At 36.1% G+C, this 27,281-nt stretch overlaps 1 protein-coding gene across 2 annotated transcripts in view; it reads right to left on the bottom strand.

Annotated features, from left to right (window-relative positions):
- The window catches only part of LOC109578124 (phospholipid-transporting ATPase ABCA3-like), a 269,893-nt gene that overhangs the window by 47,615 nt on the left and 194,997 nt on the right, over window positions 1–27,281 (bottom strand). For both annotated transcript variants that reach the window (XM_019987123.2, XM_070779771.1), the window contains exons 20-22: window positions 23,432–23,684; window positions 22,999–23,203; window positions 15,966–16,188 (exon numbers count right to left, since the gene is read on the bottom strand). In XM_019987123.2, the coding sequence (XP_019842682.2) occupies window positions 15,966–16,188; window positions 22,999–23,203; window positions 23,432–23,684 (681 nt within the window). The remainder of the gene's footprint in view (window positions 1–15,965; window positions 16,189–22,998; window positions 23,204–23,431; window positions 23,685–27,281) is intronic.

The raw sequence follows: 27,281 nt of genomic DNA, 5'->3' as shown, positions 1-27,281 counted from the left end.
TATCTGCAGATTGCTTTGGGTATTATAGTTATATTCACAATATTAGTTCTTCCAATCCAAGAACATGGCATATCTCCCCATCAGTTTGTGTCATCTTTTATTTCTTTCATCAATGTCACAGTTTTATACATACTGGTCTTTTATCTCCTTAGGTAAGTTATTTATTCAGGTGTTCTATTCTTCTTGATGCTATGGTAAATGGAATCGGTTCCTTGATTTCTCTTTCTGGTCTTTCATTTTTAGTGTATAGGAGTACAAGAGATTTATGTTTATTAATTTTGTATACTGCAAATATACCAAGTTCACTGATAAGATCTAGTAGTTTCATGGTGGTCTCTTTAGGGTTTTCTATGTATAGTATGCTGTTATCTGCAGTGACAGTTTTACTTATTTTTTTAAAAAAATTATTTATTTTATTTTATTTTTTTTCTCGTTTCATACATGGTATTTTACATGTTTCAATGCCATTCTCCCAAATCTTCCCACCCTCTCCCTCTCCCACATAAGACTGTTCTATACATCAGTGTCTCTTTTGCTGTCTCGTACACAGGGTTATTGTTAGGATAATTACTTTACAATATTGTGATGGTTTTGGCCATACATCAACATGAATTGGCCACAAGTATACATGTGCCCCCACTAACCTGAACCCCGCTCCCACCTCCTTTCCCACCCTGACCCCCTGGGTTGTCCCAGAGCACCAGCTTTGGGTGCCCTGCTTCATGCATCAAACTTGCACTGGTCATCTGTTTTACATATGGTAATATACATGTTTCAATGCTATTCTCTCAAATAATCCCATTCTTGCCTTCTCCCACTGAGTCCAAAAGCCTGTTCTTTACATTTATGTCTCCTTTGCTGCCCTGCATGTAGGATCATTGGTACCATGTTTCTAAATTCCATATAATGTGTTAATATACAGTATTAGTGGCGTTGGGAAAACTGGTCAACTACATGTAAAATAATGAAATTAGAACACTTTCTAATACCATTCACACACACACACACACAAATAAAAATGAATTAAAGATCAAAATGGAAGGCCAGGAACTATAAAACACTTAGAGGAAAACACAGGCAGAACATTCTCTGACATAAATCACAGCAAGATCCTCTAAACCCACCTGTCAGACTAATGGAAATAAAAACAAAAATAAACAAATGAGACCTAAATAAACTTAAAACTTTTGCACAATGAAGGAAAATATAAGGAAGGTGAAAATGAAAAGACAACCCTCAGAATGGGAGAAAATAATGGCAAATGAAACAACTGACACAGAATTAATCTCCAAAATATACAAGCAGCTCATGCAGCTCAATAGAAAAAATGAAAAATCCAATCAAAAGTGAACAGAAGACCTAAACAAACATTTCTCCAAAGAAGACATACAGGCAAAAAAGATGCTCAACATCACCCATTAGGGAAATGCAAATGAACACCACAATGAGGTATCATCTCACACCAGTTAGAATGGCCATAATCAAAAAGTCTACAAATGCTATAATGGGTGTGGAGAAAAGGGAACCCTCTAACACTGTTGGTGGGAATGCAAATTGGTACAACTACTATGGAGAACAGTGTGGAGATTCCTTTAAAAATTGGATATAGAACTGCCATCAGTTCAGTTCAGTTGCTCAGTGGTGTCCGACTCTTTGTGATCCCATGGATTGCAGCACACCAGGATTCCCTGTCCATCACCAATGCCTGGAGCTTGCTCAAGCTCATGTCCATCGAGTCGTGATGCCATCCGACTATCTCATCCTCTGTCGTCACTTTCTCCTCCTGCCTTCAATCTTTCCCAGAATCAGGGTTTTTTCCAATGAGTCAGTTCTTTGCATCAGGTGGCCAAAGTAATGGAGTTTCAGCTTCAGCATCAGTCCTTCCAGTGAATATTCAGGACTGATTTCCTTTAGGATTGATTGGTTAGATCTCCTTGCAGTCCAAGGGACTCTCAAGAGTGTTCTCCAATACCTCAGTTCAAAAGCATCAATTCTTTGGCACTCAGCTTTCTTTGTGGTCCAACTCTCACATCCATACATGACTACTGGAAAACCATAGCTTTGATTAGATGGATCTTTGTTGGCAAAGTAATATCTGTGCTTTTTAATATGCTGTCTAGGTTGGTCATAACTTTTCTTTCAAGGAGCAAGCATCTTTTAATTTCATGGCTGCAGTCACCATCTGCAGTGATTTTGGAGCCAAGAAACTAAAGTGTTTCACTGTTTCCATTGTTACCCCATCTATTTGTCATGAAGTGATAGGACTGGATGCCATGATCTTAGTTTTTTGAATGTTGAGTTTTAAGCTGGTTTTTTCACTCTCCTTTTTCATTTTCATCAGGAGGCTCTTTAGTTCCTATTCACTTTTTGCCGTAAGTGTGGTGTCATCTGTATATCTGAGGTTATTGATATTTCTCCTGGCAATCTTGATTCCAGCTTGTGCTTCATCCAGCTCGACATTTCACATCATGTACTCTGCATATAAGTTATATAAGCAGAGTGACAATATACAGCCTTGACATACTCCTTTTCAACTTGGAACCAGTCCATTGAGCCATGTCCAGTTCTAATTATTGCTTCTTGAGCTGCATACAGATTTCTCAGGAGGCAGGTAAGGTTGTCTGGTTTTCATATCCCTTTAAGGATTTTTCACAGTTTGTTGTGATCCACACAGTCAAAGGTTTGACGTAGTCAATAGAACAATGTAGATATTTTTTGGAACTTTTTTGCTTTTTTGATGAAACAATGGATGTTGGCAATTTGATCTCTGGTTTCTCTGCCTTTTCTAAATCCAGATTGAATATCTGGAAGTTCTAAGTTCACATACTGCTGAAGCCTGGCTTGGAGAATTTTGAGCATTACTTTTCTAGCTTGTGAGATGAATGCAATTGGGCAGGAGCTTGAACTTTCTTTGGTATTGATTTTCTTTGGGATTGGAATGAAAACTGACCTTTTCCAATCCTGTGACCACTGCTAAGTTTTCCAAATTTTCTGGCATATTGAGGGGAGCCCTTCAACAGCATCATCTTTTAGGATTTGAAATAGCTCAGCTGGGATTCCATCACCTCCACTAGGTTTGTTCGTAGTGATGTTTCCTAAGGCCCACTTGACTTCCCATTCCAGGATGTCTGGCTCTAGGTGAGTGATCATACGATCGTGGTTATCTGGGTCATGAAGATCTTTTTTGTATAGTTCTTCTGTGTATTCTTGCCACCTCTTTTTAATATCTTCTGCTTCTGTTAGGTCCATACCATTTCTGTCCTTTATTGTGCCCGTCTTTGCATGAAATGTTTCCTTGGTATCTCTAATTTTCTTGAAGAACAGATCTCTATTCTTTCCTATTCTGTTGTTTTCCTCTCTTTATTTTCATTTGATCACTGAGGAAGGCTTTCTTATCTCTCCTTGCTATTCTTTGGAACTTCCGTACAACCTAGCAATCCCACTGTGGGGCATACAATGTGAGGAAACCAGAACTGAAAGAGACATGTACCCCAATGTTCATCAGAGCACTATTTACAATAGCTAGGACATGGAAGCAACCTAGATGTCCATTGGCTTATGAATGGATAAGGAAGTTGTGGTACATATACACAATGAAATGTTACTCAGCTATAAAAAGAGAACACATTTGAGTCAGTTCTAATGAGGTGGATGAACATGGAACCTATTATACAGAGTGAAGCAAGTCAGAAAGAGAAAGACAAATACTCCTTTTCTAATTTGTATTGCTTTTATTTATTTTTATTCTTTGATTGCCTTGTCTAGGACTTCCAGTACTATGTTGAATATAGTGCTTAGAGTGAACATCCTTGTCTTATTCCTGATGTTAGAGAAAATACTTTCAGTTTTTCACCATGGGGAATGATGTTTGCTGTGCATTTGTCCTGTATATCCCTTATTATGTTTAGCTAAGTTCCCTCCACGGAGAAGGCAATGGCACTCCACTCCAGTACTCTTGTCTGGAAAATCCCATGGGCGGAGGAGCCTGTTAGGCGGCAGTCCATGGGGTCTCTAAGAGTTGGACACAACTAAGCGACTTCACTTTGACTTTTCACTTTCATGCATTGGAGAAGGCAATGGCACCCCACTCCAGTGTTCTTGCCTGGAGAACCCCAGGGACGGGGGAGCCTGGTGGGCTGCTGTCTATGGGGTCGCACAGAGTTGGACACGACTGAAGTGACTTAGCAGTAGCAGCAAGTTCCCTCCAAACCCACTTCCTGGAGAGATTTTATCATTAATGAGCTTTGAATTTTGATAAAAGCTTTTTCTGCATCTATTGAGTGTTTTTTTTTATTTTTAAATTTGTTAATATGGTGTATCACATTGATTCATTTGCATATAATAAAAAATACTTGCATTCCTAAGATCAAGTCCACTTGATCATGGTGTATGATCCTTTTCATGTGCTGTTGGATTCTATTTGCTACTTTTTTGTTGAAAAATTTTTCATCTATATTTATCAGTGATATTAGCCTATTTTTTTTTTGTAGTATCTTTGTCTGATTTTGGTCTCATCGTGGTATTGGCCTTGTAGAATGATCCTGTTAATATTACTTCCTATACAATTTTTTGAAAGAGCTTCAAAGGATAGGTGTTAATTCTCCTGTGAAACAATCTTGTCTACTTTTGTTTGTTGGAAGAAGTTTAATCACATTTTCAATTTCTATACCTATTATTGATCTGTTCATATTTTCTATTTCATCCTTGTTCAATCTTAGAAGGTGTATCTTTCTAAGAATTTGTCCACTTATCCTAGGTTGTCCACTTTATTGTCATATAGTTGCTGGTAGTAGTCGCTTATGATCTTTGTTATTTCTGTGGTATCTCTTGTAGCTTCTTTTCCATTTCTAATTTCATTGATTTGAATCCTATCCCTTTTTTTCTTTCTAAAGGTTTCTCAATTTTGTTTATCTTTTCAAAGAACCAGCTTTTACTTTCATTGATCTTCACTATTGTTTTCATCATCTCTATTTCATTTATTTCTGTTGAGATCTTTATGATTTCTTTCCTTCTGCTAACTTGGGGTTTTATACATTCTTATTTCTCTAGTTGCTTTAGATGTAAGCTCAGGTTATTTATTTGAGATTTTTCTTATTTTCTGATAAGGTTGTATTGCCATGCACTTCCCTCTTAGAACTGCTTTTGTTGTGTCCCAAAGGATTTGGATAACTGTGTTTTTGTTGTCATTTGTCTCTAGATATTTTTTATTTCCTCTTTGATTTCTTCAGTGATCCATTGATTATTTAGTAAAATATTATTTTCTATTCATGTGTTTGTGTTTTTTACAGATTTTTCCCCCTGTAATTGATTTCTAATCTCATGTATTGCAGTCAAAAAAGATGCTTGAAACGACTTCAATTTTCTTAAATTTATTACACTTGATTTGTGACCCAAGATGTGGTTTATCCTGAATATTGTTCCTTGTGCAGTTGAGAAGAAAGTGTATCCTTCTGTTTACAGATAGAATATCCTATAAATATTAATGAGTCTATCTGGTTTAATATTTAGCTGAAGGCTTGTGTCTCCTCATTAAATTTCTGTCTGGATGATCTGTCCATTAGTATAAATGGGGTGTTAAAGTGCCACACTATTATTGTGTTACTGTTGATTTTCCCTTTTACAGCTGTTAGCATTTGCCTTATATAGTGAGATGCTCCTATGTTGGATGAATGTATATTTGTTGTTGGTGTTTAGTTACTAAGTTACATCCAACTCTTTGGCAACCCTATGGACTATAACCTGCCAGGCTCCTCTGTCCATAGGATTTTCCAGGCAAGAATACTGGAACACGTTGCCATTTTCTTCTTTAGGGGATCTTCCCTACCCAAGGATTGAACCTGTGTCTCCTGTCATGGCAGATAGATTCTTTAACAGTGAGCTGCATATTTATTTATAATTGCTGTATCTTCTTGTGTTCCCTTGCTCATTATATAGTGTCAATCCTTTTCTCTGGTAACAGTCTTTATCTCAAAGTTTCTTTTGTCTGATATGAGTAATGTTGCTCCAGGTTTTTTTTTTTTTTTTCCAATTTCATGGAATATCTTTACCTGTCCCCTCAATTTCAGTCTGTATGTGTCCCTAAAACTGAAGTAGGTCTCTTCAAGGTAGCATATACACAGCTTTTGCTTTTGTATCCATTCAGCTAGTCTCTGTCATTTGGTTGGGATACTTAATTCATTCACATTTAAGGTAATTATCAATATGCAAGTTCCTATTACCATTTTCTCAATTGTTTTGGGTTTGTTTTTGTAGGTCTTTTCTCTTACCTTCCTATTTGTGTTCTTCTCTTAGGTTTTCCTTTATTGTGCCCATCTTTGCATGAAATGTTCCCTTGATATCTCTAATTTTATTGAAGAGATCTCTAGTCTTTCCCATTCTGTTGTTTTACTCTATTTCTTTGCACTGATCACTGAGAAAGGCTTTCTTATCTCTCCTTGCTATTCTTTGGAACTCTGTATTCAAATGGGTATATCTTTCTTTTTCTCCTTTGCCTTTCACTTCTCTTCTTTTCACAGCTATTTGTAAGGCCTCCTTAGACAATCATTTTGCCTTTTTACATTTCTTTTTCTTAGGGATGGTCTTGATCCCTGCCTCCTGTACAATGTCACAAACTTCTGTCCATAGTTCTTCAGGCACTCTATCAGATCGAATCCCTTGAACCTATTTGTCACTTCCACTGTATATTTGTAAGGGATTTGATTTAGGTTATACCTAAGTGGTCTAGTGGTTTTCCCTACTTTCTTCAATTTAAGTCTGAATTTGGCAATAACGAGTTCATGGTCTGAGATCTGACCAGTCCATCCTAAAGGAAATCAGTTCTGAATATTCACTGGAAGGACTGATGCTGAAGCTGAAATTCCAATAGTACACTTTGGCCATCTGGTGTGAAGAACTGACTCATTTGAAAAGACCATGATGCTGGGAAAGATTGAAGGCAGGAGGAGAAGGGGATGACAGAGGATGAGATGATTGGATGGCATCACCAACTCAATGGACATGAGTTTGAGTAAACTCTGTGAGTTGGTGATGGACAGGGAGGCTGGTGCACTGCAGCCCATGGGGTCGCAAAAAGTCAGACATGACCGAGCGACTGAACTGACTCACTGACTGACTTATGTTTTCTACCTAGATAAGTCCATTTAGCATTTGCTGTAAAACTGGTTTGATGATGCCGAATTCTCTTCGCTTTTGCTTGTCTATGAAGTTTTTTATTTCTCCATCAAATCCAAATCTACTAGAAGCGTTGCTAAGTAGAATATTCTTGGTTTTAAGTTTTTCACATTTATCACTTTAGGTATATCCTGCCATTCCCTTCTGGCCTGCAAAATTTCTGCTGAAGTATCAGCTGATAACCTTATGAGGCTTCCCTTGTATGTTATTTGTTGCTTTTCCCTTGCTGATTTTAATTTTTTATATTTAATTTTTGTTAGTTTAATATGTGTCTCAGTGTGTTTCTCCTTGGGTTTATCCTGTATGGTACTCTCTGTGCTTCCTGGAGGTGGGTGTTAACTTTCTTTTCCATGTCAGGCAAGTTTTTGACTATAATCTTTTCAAATATTCTGTGTGCTCCTTTCTCTTACTCTTCTTCTTTTGAGACCCCCATAGTTTGAATGTTCGTGCTTTTAGTATTATTCCAGAGGTCTCTAAGACTGTCCTCTTTTCTTCATATTCTTTCTTCTTTGTTTAGTTCCATGCAGTAATTTCCACCACTCTATTTGCCAGCTCACATATCCATTCTTCTGATCCAGTTATTCAATTGATTCTTTTCAGAGTATTTTGTATCTTAGTTATTGCATTGTTCATCACAGTTTGTTTTTAAATTGGAGTTCTGTAGCTTTTCTAGGTCCTTGTTAATCATTTCTTGTATCTTCTCCATCTGTGCCTCTATTCTATTTTCAACATCTTGGATCAAATTTACTATCATCATTCTGAATTATTTTTCAGGTAGATTTCCTAGCTCCTTTTCATTTAGTTGGTCTTGCGGATTTTTACATTGCTCCTTTGTCTGCCACGTATTTCTTTGCCATCTCATTTTGTCTAACTTACTGTGTTTTTTGCTTCTTTTCTGGAGTCTGCGGAGTCATAGTTGCTCCAGTTTCTACTGTCTGCCCCCTAGTGGGTGAGTGCAATCGAGGGGTTTGTGTAGGCTTTCTGTTGGAAGGAACTAGTGCATGCCTTCTGGTAGGTAGAGCTGGGTCTTAATTCTCTGGTGGGCAGGGCCATGTCAGGGGATGTGTTTGGGGTGTTTGTGAGCTTAGTACTACTTTAGTCAACTTGTATGCTGAAGGTGGGGCTGTGTTCCTGTTATGCTGGTTGTTTGGCCTTAGGTGTTCTGGCACTGGAGTTTGCCGACAGTTGGGTGCAACCAGATCTTGATGCCAAGATGAGGACCTCTGAGAGAGGTCATGCCAATCAATACTCTCCAGAGGCATGAATTACCTGGTGGGTCCTGCAGCCAGGACTTTGCACTTCACCACAAGGCCTCAGGTTAAACCCCTCAATGGGTAACCAAGACCCTGCAAGTCATACTGAGCCAACAAAAGGAAACAAATATAAATCAAGACAAGCAATAAAAATAAAACCAAATAAAAACAAAGACCACAAAGAAACAAGAAAACAACCAAACATACAAAGACCATGAGACCAAAACAGAATAAAACCAAGAGCAAAAAACCAAAATCCAAACAAACAACAACAAAAACCCAGAAAAAACAAACCTAAAAAAAAAAAAAACCCCAAAACACAAAGAAACAAAAGACAGAAACAGAACAAAAAGCAAAATAAAATAGAAACACAAAATATATGAAAAAATAGAAATAAGTAAAAGTAAAAAATAAATAGAGCAATAACAACAAGAGCGATCATTCCTTGGGGCCTCTGCTATCAATGCCCTTGCCCCCAAAGGGTTGTTGTTGTTCAGACCCTCAGTCATGTCTGACTCTTTGCCACCCATGGACTGCAACACACCAGGCTTCTCTGTCCTTCACTATCTCTCAGAGTTTGCTCAAATTCAGGTCTATTGAATTGGTGATGCAATCCAACCATCTCATCTTCTGTCATCCCTTTCTCCTTTCCTTTTAATCTTCCCTAGCATCAGGGTCTTTTCCAATGAATCAGGTCTTCACATCAGTGGCCAAAGTATTGGCGCTTCAGCTTCAGTGTCAGTCCTTCCAAGGAATATTCAGAGTTGATTTCTTTTAGGATTGACTGGTTTGATCTCCTTGCTGTTCAAGGGACTCCCAAGAGTTTTATCCAGCACCACAGTTCAAAAGTATCAATTTTTCAATGCTCGGCCTTCTTTATGGTCCAACTCTCACATCCATACGTGAGTACTGGAAAAACGATAGCTTTGACTATATGGACCTTTGTTGGCAACGTAATGTCTCTACTTTTTAATACACTGTCTAGGTTTGTCATAGCTTTTCTTCCAAGGAGCAAGTGTCTTTTAATTTCATGGCTGTAGTCACCATCCACAGTGATTTTGGAGCTGAACAAAATAACCTGTAACTGTTTCCATTGTTTGTCCATCTATATGCCATGAAGTAATGGGACCAGTTGCCATAAACTTAGTTCTTTGAATGTTGAGTTTTAAGCCAGCCTTTTCACTCTCCTTTTTCACCTTCATCAAGAGGCTCTTTAGTTCCTCTTTGCTTTCTGCCATAAGGGTGGTGTCATCTGCATATCTGAGGTTATTGATATTTCTTCCAGGAATCTTGATTCCAGCTTGTGCTTCATCCAGTCAGGCATTTTGCATGATATAAACTGCATATAAGTTGAATTAGCAGGGTGAAAATATACAGCCTTGATGTACTCCTTTCCCAATTTTGAGCCAGGTGAGCAAGCCACAGCCAAATTCTACCCTCATAAGAGGCCCTCCAAGACCTCTTTGTAGGTCTAGACCATGGACCACTACTAGTCTGTGACCTGTTAGGAAGCAGGATGCATAGATATAGGTAAGAGGTGGGCAAGTGTGTGAAGCTTCATCTTCAACTCCCCATTACTTGTATTACTGCCTGCACCATTCCCCTACCCCAAAAACATTGTCTTCCTCAATACTGTTCTCTGCTTCCCAAAAGTTTGGGGACTGCTGCTGTTTGGGGAGCTCAGACTCTGACCTAGACCAACTCCCACATGTATGTGTCCACAAAGACCACAACTACTAAAGCTAGACCCATATCTGATGTGAGAGCACTCATTTTCCATTCAGACGTTCCACAGGTGTTATATTTAAAAAACCAATCATGGGTGTTTAATCTGTGACTTTCACAGCTGTATGGAGAGATTTTAATCCTGCTTCCTTAAGTCACACAGCCCCAAGAGCTCAGCTTTGGTTTTGGTCACATCTCTGCATGTGGGTCACCCTCCAACATCTGCTCCCCACCCAGGTGAGAGGGGGTGATGAAGGCTGTGACTAACTGAGGCTTACTTGTCTTCTTGCTTAGGTCAGAGCCCCCTCTACAGCCTACAGTGGCAGGGTCTGGCAGGAGGTGGTGGTGGACTGGAGCATGGGGGCTTGCTCAAACATAAGAGTGACATGGTAGCAACCCCTGGGGCATGTGCTCACTCTGGCAGGAGCCCCTCTCAGTGCCTGCAGAGGCAGGGACTGGTGTATGGGGAGAGAGGCCATAATGGCTGCCCTTTCTGCATGTGCCACTCAACAATGGTGCCTTGCTTCCATGGCAGTCTATGCTTCCTCCAGAAGCATTCCCAGCTGCATAGGTCCTCACTCCAATCCCCTCAGACTGTCTCTATGCAGCCAACAGCAGTCCTCTCCCTACATCTGCTCTCCAAATTCCATGCTTCAGCATCCATTCCCCACCAGCACCAGTGGATACTTGTCTCAGGCTGGGGCGTAAAGGGCTGTGGCACATACCATTTGAGTGAGTCTCACTCTGACCTGTCTGACATGGGCTTGCTGCTGCACTTTCCTCTGGTAGCCCCTGAATCTTCCCTTCTATTTCATCTGATCTTACCACTAGTGAGGGGGCTTTCCTATGGGCAGTAACACCATCTCCTTTAGCAACCCCAAGGGGTGCATGTCCCATTCTATTTCCTCTTTACCTTGTTTTCCTCTTTTTCATCCTACCAGGTTATTAGGGGATCTTTCCCAGTTATTAGGTGTCTGAGGTTCTCTAATAATGTTCAGTAGGTACTCTGTGCAAATTATTTCACTTGTAGATGTATTCTTGATGTATTTGTGGATAGAGGCAAACCCCAGATCCTCCTATTTTGCCATCTTGACCCAAAATACTCTGTAACTTTGTAAAAAGCTTCAAGATCAAGAAACATAGAATTCCAACTTTATTGTTTTTCTACATTGTTCTGTTCATTTTGTGTGCTAAGTCATTTCAGTCGGGTCCAACTCTTTGTGACCCTATGGACTGTAGCCTGTTAGGCTCCTCTGTCCATGGGATTCTCCAGGCAAGAATATTGAAGTGAGTTGCCTTCTCTAGGGGATCTTCCTGACTCAGGGACTAAACCCAGGTCTCCAACATTGCTGGCAGATTCTTTACCATGTGAACCACCAGGAAAGCCCTGAGCCCATTCTAATTTCACATGAATTTTAGGATTTTTTTCATTTCTGTGAAAAAGGATGTTGGAATTGTATAGAATTTGTGTTGAATCTGTAGACTGTTTTAGGTAGTATTATCTTAACATTGTTAAGTCTTCTAATCTATGAAGATAGATATTTTCCCATTTATTTAGGTTTTGTTTAATTTTTCCCAGCAAAGTTTTACAGTTCTCAGCACAAGTTTTCATATCCTTGGTTGGAATTTTTCCTAGGTATTTAATTATTTCAGATGCTATTACAAATGAAATTTCTTTCTTTAATTCATTTTCAAATTTTTTATTGCTGGTGTATAGAAACAAAGTTGATTTTTATGTGTTAATCCTGTAATCTGAAAATTTGCTAGTTTTTTCATTAGCTATAGTAACCATCTTGATGGTTCTTTGGGCTTTTCCCTATAAAAATCACTCTATCTGTGAAAAGAGACAGTTTTAGTTCTCTCCAACTTACATGTTTAAAAATTTTTATTTCTCATCCAATTTCTCTGGCTACAATTACAACTCAATGTTGAATAGCCATGGTGAAAGGGAGCATTCTTGTCTTATTTATGATTTTAGAAGGAAAACTTTCAGTCTTTTACCATTGAGTATACCTGTAGTTTTTACATAAATACCCTTTGTCATTCTGAGAAAATCATAATTATCTGGGTGTATTACCATATAAGCACACTGAATTTTGTCAAATGTCTTTTATGAATCAGTTGGGATGATCATGTGGGATTTTTTCCCCATTATTTTGGCAATGAATGATTTGATTTTGTTTTGTTGAAATTTCCTTGCATTTCTGGTGTAATTCCACTTGGTCATGGTGTAATCATTTAAATTGCTGTTGGTTTTGTTTGCTACTGCTTTCCCAGAGACTTTTGCACATATATTCACAAAAGGTATTTGTTTCTAATTATTTTTTCTTGTGATATCTTTATCTGCCTTTGCTATAGGAAAATGGTTTCCTCATAAAATGAGTTAGGAATTGTTCTCTCATATTCTATTTTTAAAAAGTTTTAGGAAAATTCATGTTACTTATAAAGTTTGATAGAACTTACCAGTTAAACCATCTGATCCTGGGCTTCTTTTTGTTGTGAGATTTTTCATTCTTCTTTTAATCTTTTTATTTGTTAGAGGTCTACTGAGATTTTCTAATTCTTCTTCAGTCAGTTTAGGTTATTTTTGTGCTCTTATGAATTTTTCCATTTCATCTCAGTTATCTAATTTTTGTCTTGTACAACTTTTTATTTCTGGAAAATCAAACGTAAATTCCTCACATTCATTTCTGATTGTAGTTATTTCCTTCTCTCTTTTTCCTTAGACAATCTAGCTGTAGTTCTTAAATTTTGTTGCTCTTTTCAAAGAATTTCCATTTAGTTTCCCTGTTTCTTTTATCTCTAATCTTTATTATTTTCTTCCTTCTGCTGCCTTTGGCTTTAGTTTTCTCTTATTTTACTCATTTCTCAAGGTGTAAAGTTACAAAAGAAAAATAGAATAATCTTGATTTCATATTTCTTTACCTAGTTACCTTTATTGAAGGTCTTTATTTCTTCATACAACTTCAAGTTATGTTATAGCATAATTTTATTTCATCCAGAATGACTCCTTTTAACACTTCTTGTAATACAAGTTGAGTGGTAATGTACCTACCTGCCTTTTTTTAAAATCTGGGAGGCTCTTATTTTCTCTACATTTTTAAAGGACAGATTTGCTGGATATGGAATTCTTGATAGATAAGGTTTCTGTTTGTTTGTTTGTTTTTTTTTTTTAATTCCACAATTTTCTGTTTTCCATGGTTTTTAAAGGGAAATCCACAATTTTATCAAGAACTCTTTGAACTTGGTGAGTTAATTCTTTCATGATGTTTTCAAGGTCACCCTTTTTGTCTTTCTAGACTGATTACAATGTGTCTTCATGAGGATCTCTAAATTCATTCTAGATGGAGACTGCTGAATTTCTTGTGTTTGTAGATTCATATCTTTTATCAAATTTGGGATATTATTGACTATTATTTCTTGAAATATTGTTCTTGCCTCCTTTTCTCTTTTTGTCTCCTCTGGGACAATATATATATAAAATCTCCCTAATGGTGTCCTAGCAATCCCTTAGACTTTATTCACTTTTCTTCACTATTTTTTCTGTCTTTTCCTTAGACTCAATTGTCCTGTCTCCAAGTTCACAGAATTGGCCTGATTAAATCTGTTTTGAAACCTTCCCATGAATTTTTTTTCATTTCATTTATTATGATTTTAATTTGTTTGGTTCACCATAATTTCTTCTTATTTTGCTCAAAGACTACCTCTTAATCTCCTCTCATTTTAAGCAAATGTATAATAAGACTTTGAGTATCAGAATACTGAATTTATAATGACTGAATATTATTTTGCATTTTGGCACTCTTTAAATTGTGTATAACTCTCCTCAGAGAATATTAATAAGCAGGTCATTGTCCCTGAGAAAACAAATGACCCTATAAAGTTATAGCACTATGAAACTGAATAGAAATCATGCTAAACCAACTATCCTAGAAATATTTCTTAGAGTACACCTTATTACTATAGGAAGTCAGGTTAGTATATATTTTATAATCATTTTGTGTCACATGTCATATGTAGGCATACTGAGTAACAGCTCTGAGATAGTTCACCAGGGTATTCTAATAAAAATCTAATATTTTAGGGGCTTTTAGAACTGCCTTGAATGGGACATGAACATTTTCTGTACTTCAGACCAATAGTGATTAAGCAGAGAAGTTGTCCTAGAGTATAATTACATTTAAAAGACTGAACTATGAACTGAGATCAATTTTAGTACAAAATAAATTTTAAAAAAATGATCACAAAAAATCCTAGAAAGCCATTGAACATTTGGTTAAAGTAGAAATTACAAGAAAAGTTATAAAATATTCCTAACGCAATGATACTGAAAATACAACATATCTAAATGTGTGGGATACAACTAAATTAGTACCTAGAAGAAACTTTATAGCTTTAAGTGCTCATATATCCCAAAGAAGAGAGGTTTAAAATCATGTAATAATTGGTCTTACAAAGGTAGAATAAGCCTAGCCAGTTTAATCCAAGGTAACAGAAAAAAAAAAGGAAAATAAATATAAGAACAGAAATTCATAAAGCAGGACATAAAAACACACAACATTAATAAAACCAAAAGGCAACACTTTGAAAAGGCAAAAAAAAGTGGCAAATATTGATAGGACAGAAAGGGTGGGAGAGTGTGAATGAATATAGAATACTAGGAATGAATGAGCAGTTATCAATACTTACAAACAGACCTTAAAGAATCATAAGGAAATGTTATGAATAACTTTATGCCAATAGTTTTAGATACTTAGATGAAATGCAAAAGTTCTTCGAAAAAAATGACCTCTCAAAAGTTCCACAAGGAGGTATAAGAAATCTTAATAGCCCTGTCTCAAGAAGAAAATAAATTTATAATTAACAACAAAACTTCCCACAAAGAAAACTCCAAGTGTGAGATGAGATCTTTCACTGGTGAGCTCTTCTTTTCTTAATAAAGGAAAAAATCCATTTTAGAAAAAAAACATTTTTCAGGACTATAATATAAAGGAACTGAATTTCTGCCAACAACTCTAAGCAAGGAAACAAATTCTCCCCTAAACCTCCCCAAAGTGGATGCAACCTTGCAGATAGTTTGATTTTACCCAATGAGACTTATTTGTTTAAAAGCTGTAAGATAATAAATCTGCACAATTCACTAATTTTGTGGTAACTTACTACAGTAACAAATACAGACTAATTAATAGCAATGTGATTAAGTATCCTCTTATATGTTTCTTAGTCTGCTATTCAGAAATCAATAATTTCTCACATGGCTTAATATTCCCCCTTGAATAGGTATACAATGAATATTATAATAGATCTTCAGCTAGCTCAGGGAATTAATTATTTCATGGGAGGGCATGATCTAAGGTCAATAATGGATTGGAAGCTTATTCTTCTCAGTCTCTGCAAATCCAAGGATAGCTGGATTACTTAAAACAGATCACAGTAATGTTTGTAGAGTGATTTAATAAAGGCATGCCAACATTCTATCTCCTAAGAAATTCCTATGTGATATCTTTGCCAGTCCAGTCAATTTCTCCTTAATCTCAAAATCAAGAGGAAAATAAAGAGATAAATATTCTGCAAATGCCATGCAAAATAAGCCTGAAGGAAGAGGATTGGGTTAGCAAAAATATCAGTGTCATAATTTGTTTTGCATTGTACACAACACAATTCGTATAATTTTAGTGACACTTAATATGGTTATTAACACTAGCATAAAACTTCCCCAGAAACCCCAAAGCAAACAACTTTGCAATGTTCCATTCTTTAAGCCAATTCCTCCATAACTATTCCTGTGGAAAAGGGGAAATTGTTTTAAGTCCTTACCCTGAATTGAGGATATAGTTACATCTGCTACTGCACCAAAAATCCCTGCACAGTAGTTAAATATGACGAGCTTGGCGTAGGCACTGGTATGACTAGAAAACAGGAAACTTATCAGGTACATGAAGGGAATGACAGCCCAGCCAAACACCATGAAGATGAACAAAGTATCCAGAAGGCGGTAACCTGTGACCAATATCTTCAAGTCAGAGAACGTGAACACCACCTGAGACACAGAATACAGAAATAAAGTCAAACTGAAGAAAACTATGCAATATAATACATGAGAACACAAGTCAATAAACCCAGAGAAGGATAAATCTTTCTTTGTTAGAATGCAGAGCTATTTATGAATCAAATAATTTGATCTGTGATCATGGCAGTGAGGTACTTCCATGTTTTCCTTATCAGTGAGAAGAACCCCTTTATTTTACTTTCTACTTGCTTTTATCTACTTGGAATAGTTTCATTTTGTTCTTGAACAAGATCAAAGTATATTCTTTCTGCCTCTTCACCCAACCCCAAACAAACTCACTCTCAATATTTCCAGAAGTTATATTCCTAGTAAGAAAACTTTTGTTAAGGTTTTAATTCTGGCAGCTGTAAGCTGTGATGTTAAGGGACCTACTTTTCACAATTTTCTATTTTTAGATTCTGCCTCTTGACTCTACTGTATTCCTAACCCTCCTCTTCCTATCTCAGCCACTCAGTTGAGAAGCAAACAAGGAAGTCCAAAGTTATAAGGAATCTATAAGGATCTATAAGGGGATTCTGTAAGGAAAGAGAGAACCTACAGAATTATTAAGGAAAACAAGTTTCCAGAGGTCTGCATCTTGTAAGTTATTAATTGTGGTTTTGCCAAATATTCTAGGGTTATCTATTTTGAACTATAAATGATTACATAACAGGATATTTGAGACGTGAACAGCAATGTTATATTGATAAGATCTACTACGTGATTGGTAGCAAATTTTCAATGGTAATAGAAAAAGCAACAAAAAGCAAATATAACATTAGTGAAAATATTTGGGTATTATGGACATGACAACTTTGTTTCTATCAGAGCAGACTTTCAAGTGATATAGAATGAATTCAATTGCTTGCACATGTACGATAATTTTAGTACTTCTAAAGATTGAGTAATATTCCATTGTATGTATATATCATATTTATTTATCCATGTTTTCATCAGTGAACATGTGAGTTGGTTCTACTAGTTGGCTATTGTGAATAATGTTGCTATGAACAATGATGTACAAATGTTTTCAAATTCCTGCTTTCAATTCTTTTGGAATTCCACTGTTAGTGGAAATGCTAACTCATATGGTAATGCTGTTTATTTTTTTGAGGAAGTGCCAAGCTGTTTTCCACAGTAGCTTCAAGCGTCGGACACGACTGAGCGACGTCACTTCACTTTACCATTTTAGATTCCCACAATCAGTGCACAGTGTTGTAGTTTCTCCACATCCTTCCTAACACTTGTCATTTTCTCTTTTTGATAGTAGTCATCTGAATAGGTACAAAGGAGTATCTCATTACTGCTTTGGGTTTGCATTCCCTTAAAGATTACTGATGTCAAGCATCTTTGCATGCTCTTATTGGCCTTCTTTGCAGAAATGTCTACTCAAGCTCTAGCTCATTTTTGAATTGGGTTTGTTGGAGTTATTGTTAATTTTGGGGAATTCCTTATATATTCTGGGTATTAATTCCTTAGCAGGTATAAAATGTTAAATATTTTCTTCCATATTGTGGATTGCCTTTTCACTCTGTTGACAATGCCCTTTGATTTATGTGTTTTCTTAGTTTTCATGAAGTCCGATTAATTTATCTTTTTCTTTCTTCTGCTTGTGCTTTTGCCATTACATCCAAGAAACCGCTGCCAATCCAATGTTATAAGATTTTCCCCCTTTGTTTTCTTTAAAAAATCTTACAGTATTAGCTCTTACATTTAGAACTTTATCCATTTGAACTTAAGTTTTGTATACAGTTTAAGATAAGGATCCAATTTCATTCTTTTGTATGCGAATATGCAATTTTCCCACCATCATTTGTTGCAAGGCTCTTCTGCACCCATTAAATAGTCTTGGAACTCTTGTCAGAAATCGTTTGATCATATATGAAAGAGTTTACTTCTGGGTTTTATTTCTGTCCCATTGGTTTATATACTAGTACCAGATTCTTTTGATTATAGTAGCTTTGTAGTAAGATTTGAAATTAGGAAGAGTGAGTACTACAACTTTGTTCTTCTTTTTCAAAATTGTTTTAGCTATTTAGGGTGATTTTCTCCTTTTATCACTAGACACTACCCTTTTTATTTCTTTCAATACTGTTGAACATAAAGCCTATTTTGTCTGATATTGGTATACCTACTTCAGGTCCCTTTTGTTTACTATTTGCATAGAATATCTTTTCCCACTTTTTCACTTTCAGCTCTTTCTTTCTTTTATTCATTAGATCTAAATGAGTCTTTTTTAGACAACATATAGTTAAATCATTTATCTTAATCAATTTTTCATATGCACTTTTTGATTGGGCAGTTTAATCCATCTAAATTTAAAATAATTACTGATAAAGGCTTACTTTTGTCATTTTGCTTACTTTTGCTATTTTTGCTTACTTTTGCTATTTTTTAAGTAATTCATTTTTGTCCCTCAGTTTCTCTGTTATTGTCTTATTTTTAATTCAGTTTTCTTCTGTTGACATGTTTTGAATCCCTTGTCTTTTACTTTTGTGTGTATTCTATAGCTATTTCCTTTGTATCATGAGTTACATATAACATACTAAAGTTATAATAATCCAGTTTGAATTGATACCATCCTAACTTTAATAACATATAAAAGTTCTACTACTATACAACTCCTTCCAACTCTTTGTTATTCATATTACAACTTACATTTTTATACATTGTAAACCACTAATATGGATTTGTAACTATTTTTATACATTTGTCTTTTAAAACTTGTAGAAAAGTGGAGTGGCAAACAAAATTTCATTTAGTGTTATGGATGAACGCTATGTCTCCCCCCTCATATTGCCAGCTTATATCTTTAAGCCCTAAGTCCCAATGTGATTGTATTTGGGATGTAATTAGATTTAGATGAGGTCATGAGTGTGGGGCTTCCATGATGGGATAGTGTCCTTAGAAGAAGAAAGACCACTCTCTCCCTCCCTCCCATGTATGGACATAGTGAGAAGGTGGCCATCTGCAAGCCATGAAGAGAGTTCTCACTAGGAAACAAATCAATCAGAACCCTTGATCTTGGAGTTCCTAGTTGTCCCTCAGCTTTCATTTATCTGAAAATGTTTTAATTTCTTCCTTGTTTTAGAAAAACAGCTTGCTGGATATAGAATTCTTCAGTGACACTTTTTTCTTTCAATATTTTCAATAGGTCATTCCACTGCTTTCTGACCTCTAAAATCTTTATTAAGAAACTGATTAGTAATATTATTTATTAATATTATTCAGGACACACAGGGAGTTACTTCTCACTTGGAATATCCTCTCCTTGTCTTTGAATTTCAGCAGTGTAATTATCATGTTTCTCAGTATGGGTCTTGTTTGGTTATTTCTTACATGCTATTTTTTGAGATTCTTGGGGTTTTTGATTCATGTCCTTCATCAAATTTGGGAAGTTTTCAGACATTATTTCTTTAAATAATATCTTTTCACCTGTTCTTTCTCTCTTTTCTCCCTGGGACTCCCATAATGTGTAATTGATCCAGCTGATGGAACTCCATAATTCTCTGAGGCCTGATTTACTTTTTGCCATTATTTTTTCCTCCTGCTCTTTTGACTTGGTAATTTAATTTTTCTTAAAGCTTGCTAATTCTTTATCCTGCTTGTTCAACCTTCTGTTGAAATCCTTCAGGGTTTTTCTCAACCAGTTATTATATATTTTAGCTCCAGAATTTGTTTGGTTTATTATTACAGTTTCTGTTTGTTATTATTCTTATTTTGCTCATATATCACTTTCCTAATTTTCTTTGGTTCTTTGTATTTTCCTTTAGGTCTTTGAGCATATTTAATACAGTTTTTAATACTTATTATTTATTTGGCTCTGTTGTGTCATGCAGATTCTTTGGTTGTGGTGCACAGACTCTCTGGTCGTGCATGGGCTCAGTAGTTGTAGCACATACTTAGTTGTTCCACAACATGTGGGGTCTTAGTTCCCCAACCAGGGATTGAACCTGCATCCCCTGCATTGCAAGGCAGATTCTTAATCACTGGACCACCAGGGAAATCCCAATACATTTTTAAAAATTGAAATATAGTTGATTTACAATGCAGTGTTAATTTCTGCTATACAGCAGGGTAATTCAGTTATACATAAATATATGTACTTTTCAATATTCTTTTTCATTATGGTTTATTACAAGATATTGAATATAGTTCCCTGTGCTATACAGTATGACTTTGTTGTTTATCCATTCTCATATAATAGTCTGCACCTGCTAATTCCAAACTCCCAATCCATCCCTCCTTCATCCCTTTCCATCTGAGATTCAAGTTAGGCTAGACAGAGACCAATTCTTTTAACATTCTCAAGACAGGTCAGAATGTTGTAAATAAAGTTATGTTCTACTTCCTTCACTTTGAGGGAGATAACTAGCAACTGGATTGCCATCTCCAATAGACCAAGATGATGCTGCAGGAGGAAGGTGCTGAGTCAAGGGCCAGTCAAAATGCAATAAAATTTCCTACTATTTTGAATGTGACTTTTCCTTTTTTGGGATTCTCCTAAAGAGCAACTGCTATAGGTCTAAGACTGTTTCTCAGAGGTTGTGTAAGGTTATTTTAAACAATTAATTCTCACCAAACTTTTGATTCAGGAAGCTCTGAGCACTCCAAACAGGGTAAATGCCAAAAAAACCCCAGTATAGCAATAAATATAGTAATAAAGATAAAAGTCTAAGTAAAAATGAGAAATCTTTTTAAAAATCAGTGGGGAAAAAAGATATATTACATTCCAAAGAGTAGTAATAGTAAAAACACCAAAACTGACTTCTTAAAAACTGATGGAAGCAAGCCATGAGACATTGGAATATTATTAAAATATAGGAGGAGGAAATTCAGGAAAATATTCTTCAAAAGGTAAAGAAAATGAAATAATTTCCATGCAAATAAAATCTAAGCTTTTTTGTCACCATAACTTTCCTAAAGAAACTATCATAAGAAATTCTTCAGGAAGAGAAAACTGACGTCATATAAAATTTCAGAATAAAAATGCAGAGCAATAAAAAAACTCTATGAATAAAAAGTGATAATACCTTTTGGGTATGTAGAAATGAAAATGTCTTATAGTAATGCAAAAAGTCAGAGGGAGTCATTGAAATGATAAGGCTACAAGATCTTACCACTGTTAGGGAAGTGGTAAAAGCAATAGCTTGTAATTAACCAAATGTGTGTGTTAATTTTTAAGGCAGTTGCTAAAAGAAGCATTAACACAAGTTAATAGAGAGCAGAAAAAAGGGAGAAAGAGGAAACAAAAATAGATTATTTAAATAGGAAAAAAATAAGATGATGCCATAAGCCCAAACTTCTTAGAATGGACCAAACTAGATTGCTAGCCTGAAAAACAATTACACCTTTGGAAAAAATTTCCCCTTTGGAAATCACAAGTATATTTTCTTATCAAGTACATATAAAATATTTATAAAATTTTACCACATGCTGGATCATGAATATATATTTCATGATATATTCAATATATATATTCAATATATTTCAAATGATTGAAAATATTCATATAATCTCCAATAAAAGTGGTATTAAGCTATGAATATATTTTCAAACTGCCTAGAAATCAAATCATACATTTCTAGAAAATCTCACAGTTCAAAGGTATTTTAGAAATTAGAAAATATTTGGAAATTAGTGATTTATAAAATAATATATTATAGCTGTGGAATGTAGCTAAAGCAATCAGAAATTTTTTAAAATAAATAAGTTTTAGAATTTGTGCAATGTATGCATAGGGTGAGGAGTAAGTTTTGGTAGCGAATGGAGAAGGGAAATCATGGCACATGAGGTAATATCTGCATTAGCTCCCCCAGTTAGTTCATGTAGTAGCAAAAATTACTAGTAGCCTCAAAAAGTTGGTAAGTGGCTATCTGGCAAACCATGAGAGGAGGGTAGCATTGAGCCCCTTGGCTACAGTAGTGCATATGACAAAGAGAAAAACATCAGGCTTTCCTCTCTACCCTGGAGCTCTCCATACCACCTTAAGCCTCTAATCCTTTGACTTTTCTAACGTGTAGTAGCTTAGCTCTTCCTCAGAACCAAAAGTTACAGCATTCCAACTCTACAGCCAGTACATCTCTCTTAAAAGAAACAAACAGGTTTGTTTTAACTTTCACAGCAGTGGCTCATTGACCTTCTCATAGGATAGAAATTTAGCTGTGGAGAAGAAAGACACCAGGTATAAAGAGAGATGAAAGCAACAAGCATAAACAGACCAAAAATCCTCCTAATTTTGCTTTTAGTAATAAAAGTTTCAATAGCTCTTCATTATCTATTCCACATTCAAATATTCAAAAACAGAAACATAAAATTTAAACAGTTGATGGCATAAAATTTAAAAATCTCTTGAGGGAAACTGTAAAAATTGAGCATAAGGATCTCTTTTATAACAAATAATTACAACAGATAATAAGATGGGAAAACACCAGGACCAGAAGGAAAATAATTTTAAAGTATTTGTTTTGTTCAATATGGGACTGGTCTTCTAGTGTGTATATTATATCCTTCAATAATTGTAGAAGCTTTGGGCTGACTACATATGAAAGAGCAAGCACATAAGAAGCCAGATCAAGAGACACCTTTATGTGTCAGCAGACAGTAATCTTTTATTAAAAAGTAATAGAAAATAGAAAAATTTCACTATGAGATGCATTCAACAAAGGATTCTCTGACATAATGAGCCAAAGAATTTTTATCTTTCTTGAGAGATGTATATTTAAATTAATATTAGCCATATAAGAATCCTCTGGTGTTTAACAGAGAATGAACTCTTAAAATACTTGGTCTGACACTCACCAATAGTAAGCAACAGGAAATGAAGAAGATGAGGAAGTCCCACAGCAGAGCAGAGAGCCAGAAATTAAGGGCATACACCCCACTCAAAAACTGAATGTGCTTCGCTTTAGTGACTCTCTCATTCACTGTCAGGAGACAAAAGCCACTGACAAGAATACTCACACCAAAATACAAATTTAAGGCTATTTGTGTTCCTGTCATCATTCTACAAAAGAACGAATAAAGCAGACACATTGGTAAAGCAATAAAGTGGGAAACATTAATTTCTAACAATAACTTTAATTATTATTATACATTATATTTATTATTAGCAGCTATTTCACTATTTCAATTAACTTTTAAAGTTAACCTTTAACAAAACACTTGGTTGGAAAGGGAAGAAGGGATCTATTTAAAGCTTAAAGTTTAAGTTCAATGAAAAAAGTATACATACGAATATTTAGGTCCACTAGAAGCAGAACGTACAGGCTGAGGTTTGTTGACGACTGTAATGGAAGCATCAGGGCCAGAAAGTGACATAAAAATGACATTGTCTAATACAGCCAGAGATAATGGTGATGAATGGTATGCCTCATCGTTGAACCAAAAGTTAACTGTATTTTCATTTCCATTAACCTCAATGGAAAATGCAATAATGCACGAGTAAATACATTTTTGACTATCCACCAAATAGGTCTTCAGATCACCTGGAATGAGAACATAATACTGACCATGGGTTCAGCACGCAATACAGATCATTAACTATGGATTTTAGAGAGGGCGAACCAAATAATTTTATTTGCCTAATATTTTTTTTCCCATTCCCACAATAGCTCTGACAAGCTTTGAGCATTTAACTTAAGAATTTTATTCTTCAAAAAGTTTACAAATAGTAAATGCTGGAGGTGGTGGTTTAATCACTAAGTTGTGTCCAACTCTTTGTGACCCCCTGGACTATAGCCTGTAAGGCTCCACTGTCCATGGGATTCTCCAGGCAAGAATCCTGGAGTGGGTTGCCATTTTCTTCTCCAATAAATGCTGAAGAGGGTATAAGTAGATTGATGTAGCCATTATGGAATATAGTAAGAAAGTTCCTTTAAAAATTAAAAATAGAGTTGCCATATGATCCAGCAATTCCATTTCTAGGCATATATTCAGAAAAGATGAAAACTCTATTTTAAAAAGATAAATGCACCCAATGTTTGGAAAACTAAGACCATGGCATCCGGTCCCATCACTTCATGGCAGATAGATGGGGAAACAGTGGAAACAGTGTCAGACTTTATTTTGGGGGGCTCCAAAATCACTGCAGATGGTGGTTGCAGCCATGAAATTAAAAGATGCTTACTCCTTGGAAGGAAAGTTATGACCAACTTAGACAGCATATTAAAAAGCAGAGACATTACTTTGTCCACAAAGGTCCATCTAGTCAAGGCTATGTTTTTTTTCAGTAGTCATGTATGGATGTGAGAGTTGGACTATAAAGAAAGCTGAGCGCGGAAGAACTGATGGTTTTGAACTGTGGTGTTGGAGAAGACTCATGAGAGTCCCTTGGACTGCAAGGAGATCCAACCAGTCCATCCTAAAGGAGATCAGCCCTGGGTGTTCATTGGAAGGACTGATGTTGATGCTGCAACTCCAATACTTTAGCCACCTGATGAGAAGAGCTGACTCATTGGAAAAGACCCTGATGCTGTGAAAGATTGAGGGCAGGAGGAGAAGGGGACGATAGAGGATGAGATGGTTGGATGGCATCATCGACTCGAAGGACATGGATTTGGGTGGACTCCGGGAGTTGGTGATGGACAGGGAGGCCTGGCTTGCTGTGGTTCATGGGGTTGCAAAGAGTCAGACATGGCTGAGCGGCTGAACTGAACTGAACTGAATGTAAATAGCAGTGTTATTTTTAATAGCCAAGGCACAGAAGAAACCTAAGTGTCCATCAACAAATAAATGGATAAAGAATATTAATCCTTTATCATTCAGCCATAAAAAGAATGAAATAATGCCATTTACAGTAACATGGGTGGACCTAGTGATTATCATACTAAATGAAGTCAGACAAAAGTAAATACTATGATATCACTTATATACAAAATCTAAAAAATACTACAAATGAACTTGCAAAACAGAAACAGACACATAGGAAAAAACAAACAAAAAAAAAAAACCTATGGCTACCAAAGAAGAAAGGGGGAGGAATAAACTAGGAGTATGTGATTAAGAGATACACACTATGAAATATTAAAAAACAAGAAACAAAGATATGGCACAGAAAAATATATCCACTATCATGCAATAACCTATAACAGAAAAGAATCACTTTGCTATACACCTGAACCTAACACAATATTGTAAATCAACTATATTTAATTAAAAAATAAAAATACATAGAAAAATCTTTATTCTGTTAACAGTCCACATACACCTCACACATTTTAGCTAAATTTCACTGAGAAAATGTGAAATACATTAATTAATACTCGGTATTAATTCTCTCAAACTTCTTTTCTTCCTTCAAACTGTCAGTCCCGAAACTGATTTGTAAGGACTTCCACTTCTTTATTTTTTGCATTTTAAACTTTTTATTTTACATTGGAATGTATTAATAATGTTGTGACAATTTCAGGTGGGCAAAAAAGGGATTCAGCCATACATATACATGTATACATTCTCCCCCAAACTCCCTTCCCATCCAGACTGCCACATAACAGTGAGCAGAGTTCCCTGTGATCTATAGTAGGATCTTGCTGGTTATCCATTTTAAATATAGCAGAGTGTACATGTAAATCCTAAACTCCCTAACTATCTCTTCTCCCCATTCTTCCCCATGGAGGAGTAAGTTCATTCTCTAAGTCTACGAGTCTGTCTTTGTTTTGTAAATAAATTCATTTATATCATTTCTTTTTAGATTCTGCATATAAAGGATGTTATATGATATTTCTCTTTCTCTGACTTCACTCAGTATGACAATCTCTAGATTCATCCATGTTGCTGCAAATGGAATTATTTCATACTTTTTTAATGGCTGAGTAATATTCTGCTGTATATATCCACCACATCTTCTTTATCTATTCCTCTGCTGAAGCAACATTTCGGTTGCTTCCATGTCTTGGCCATTGTAAATAGTGCTGCAACGAATATAGGAGTGCATGTATCCTTGTGAAACATGTTTTTCTCTTGGTATATGCCCAACAGTGGGATTTCAGGGTCAAATGGTAGCTCTATTTTTAGTGTTTTAAGGAACCTCTGTACTGTTCTCCATAGTGGCTGTTGTTATTGTTCAGTCACTCAGTTGTGTCCATCTCTTTGCAACCCCATGGATGTAGCATGCCAGGCTTCTCTGTCCTTCACCATCTCCTGGAGCTTGCTCAAACTCATCTCCATTGAGTAGGTGATGCCATCCAACCATCTCATTCTATTGTTGTCCCCTTCTCCTCCTGTCTTCAATCTTTCCTGGCATCAGGGTCTTTTCTAGTGAGTCAGCTCTTAGCATAAGGTGGCCAAAGTATTGGAACTTTAGCATCAGTCCTTTCAATAAATATGGAGGGTTGATTTCCTTTAGGATTGACTGGTTTGATATCCTTGCAGTCCAAGGGACTCTCAAGAGTCTTCTCCAGCACCACAGTTCAAATCCATCAGTTCTTTGGTGCTCAGCCATTTTCATGGTACAACTCTCACATCCGTGCATGGCTACTGGAAAAATCATGGCTTTCACTATATGGATGTTTGTCTGCAAAGTGATGTCTCTGCTTTTGAATATGCTCTCTAGGTTTGCCATAGCTTTCCTTCCAAGGAGCAAGTGTCTTTTAATTTAATGGTTGCAGTCACCATCTGTAGTGATTTTGGAATCCAAAAAAATAGTCTGTCACTGTTTCTATTGTTTTCTCATCTATTTGCCATGAAGTGATGGGACTGGATGCCACGATCTTAGTTTTTTGAATGCTGAGTTTTAAGCCAGATTTTTCACTCTCCTCTTTAATTTTCATCAAAAGGCTCTTTAGTTCCTCTTTTCTTTCTGCCGTAAGGGGGGGGTGTCATCTGCATATCTGAGGTTATAGATATTTCTCCTAGAAATCTTAATTCCAGCTTGTGCTTCATCCAGGTGGGCATTTCTCATAATGCACTCTACATATAAGTTAAATAAACAGGGTGATAATATACAGCCTAGATGTACTCTTTTCCCAATTTTGAATCGGTCCGTTGTTCCATGTTCGATTCTAACTGTTGCTTCTTGACCTGCATACAGTTTTCTCAGGAGGCAGGTAAGGTGGTCCAGTATTCCTATCTCTTTAAGAATTTTC

The sequence above is a fragment of the Bos indicus genome, chromosome 25, assembly GCF_029378745.1.
Source record: "Bos indicus isolate NIAB-ARS_2022 breed Sahiwal x Tharparkar chromosome 25, NIAB-ARS_B.indTharparkar_mat_pri_1.0, whole genome shotgun sequence".
Lineage (NCBI taxonomy): Eukaryota > Metazoa > Chordata > Mammalia > Artiodactyla > Bovidae > Bos > Bos indicus.
Note: the sequence above shows the minus strand (reverse complement) of the source record. Positions and strands in the feature narration are given on the sequence as shown.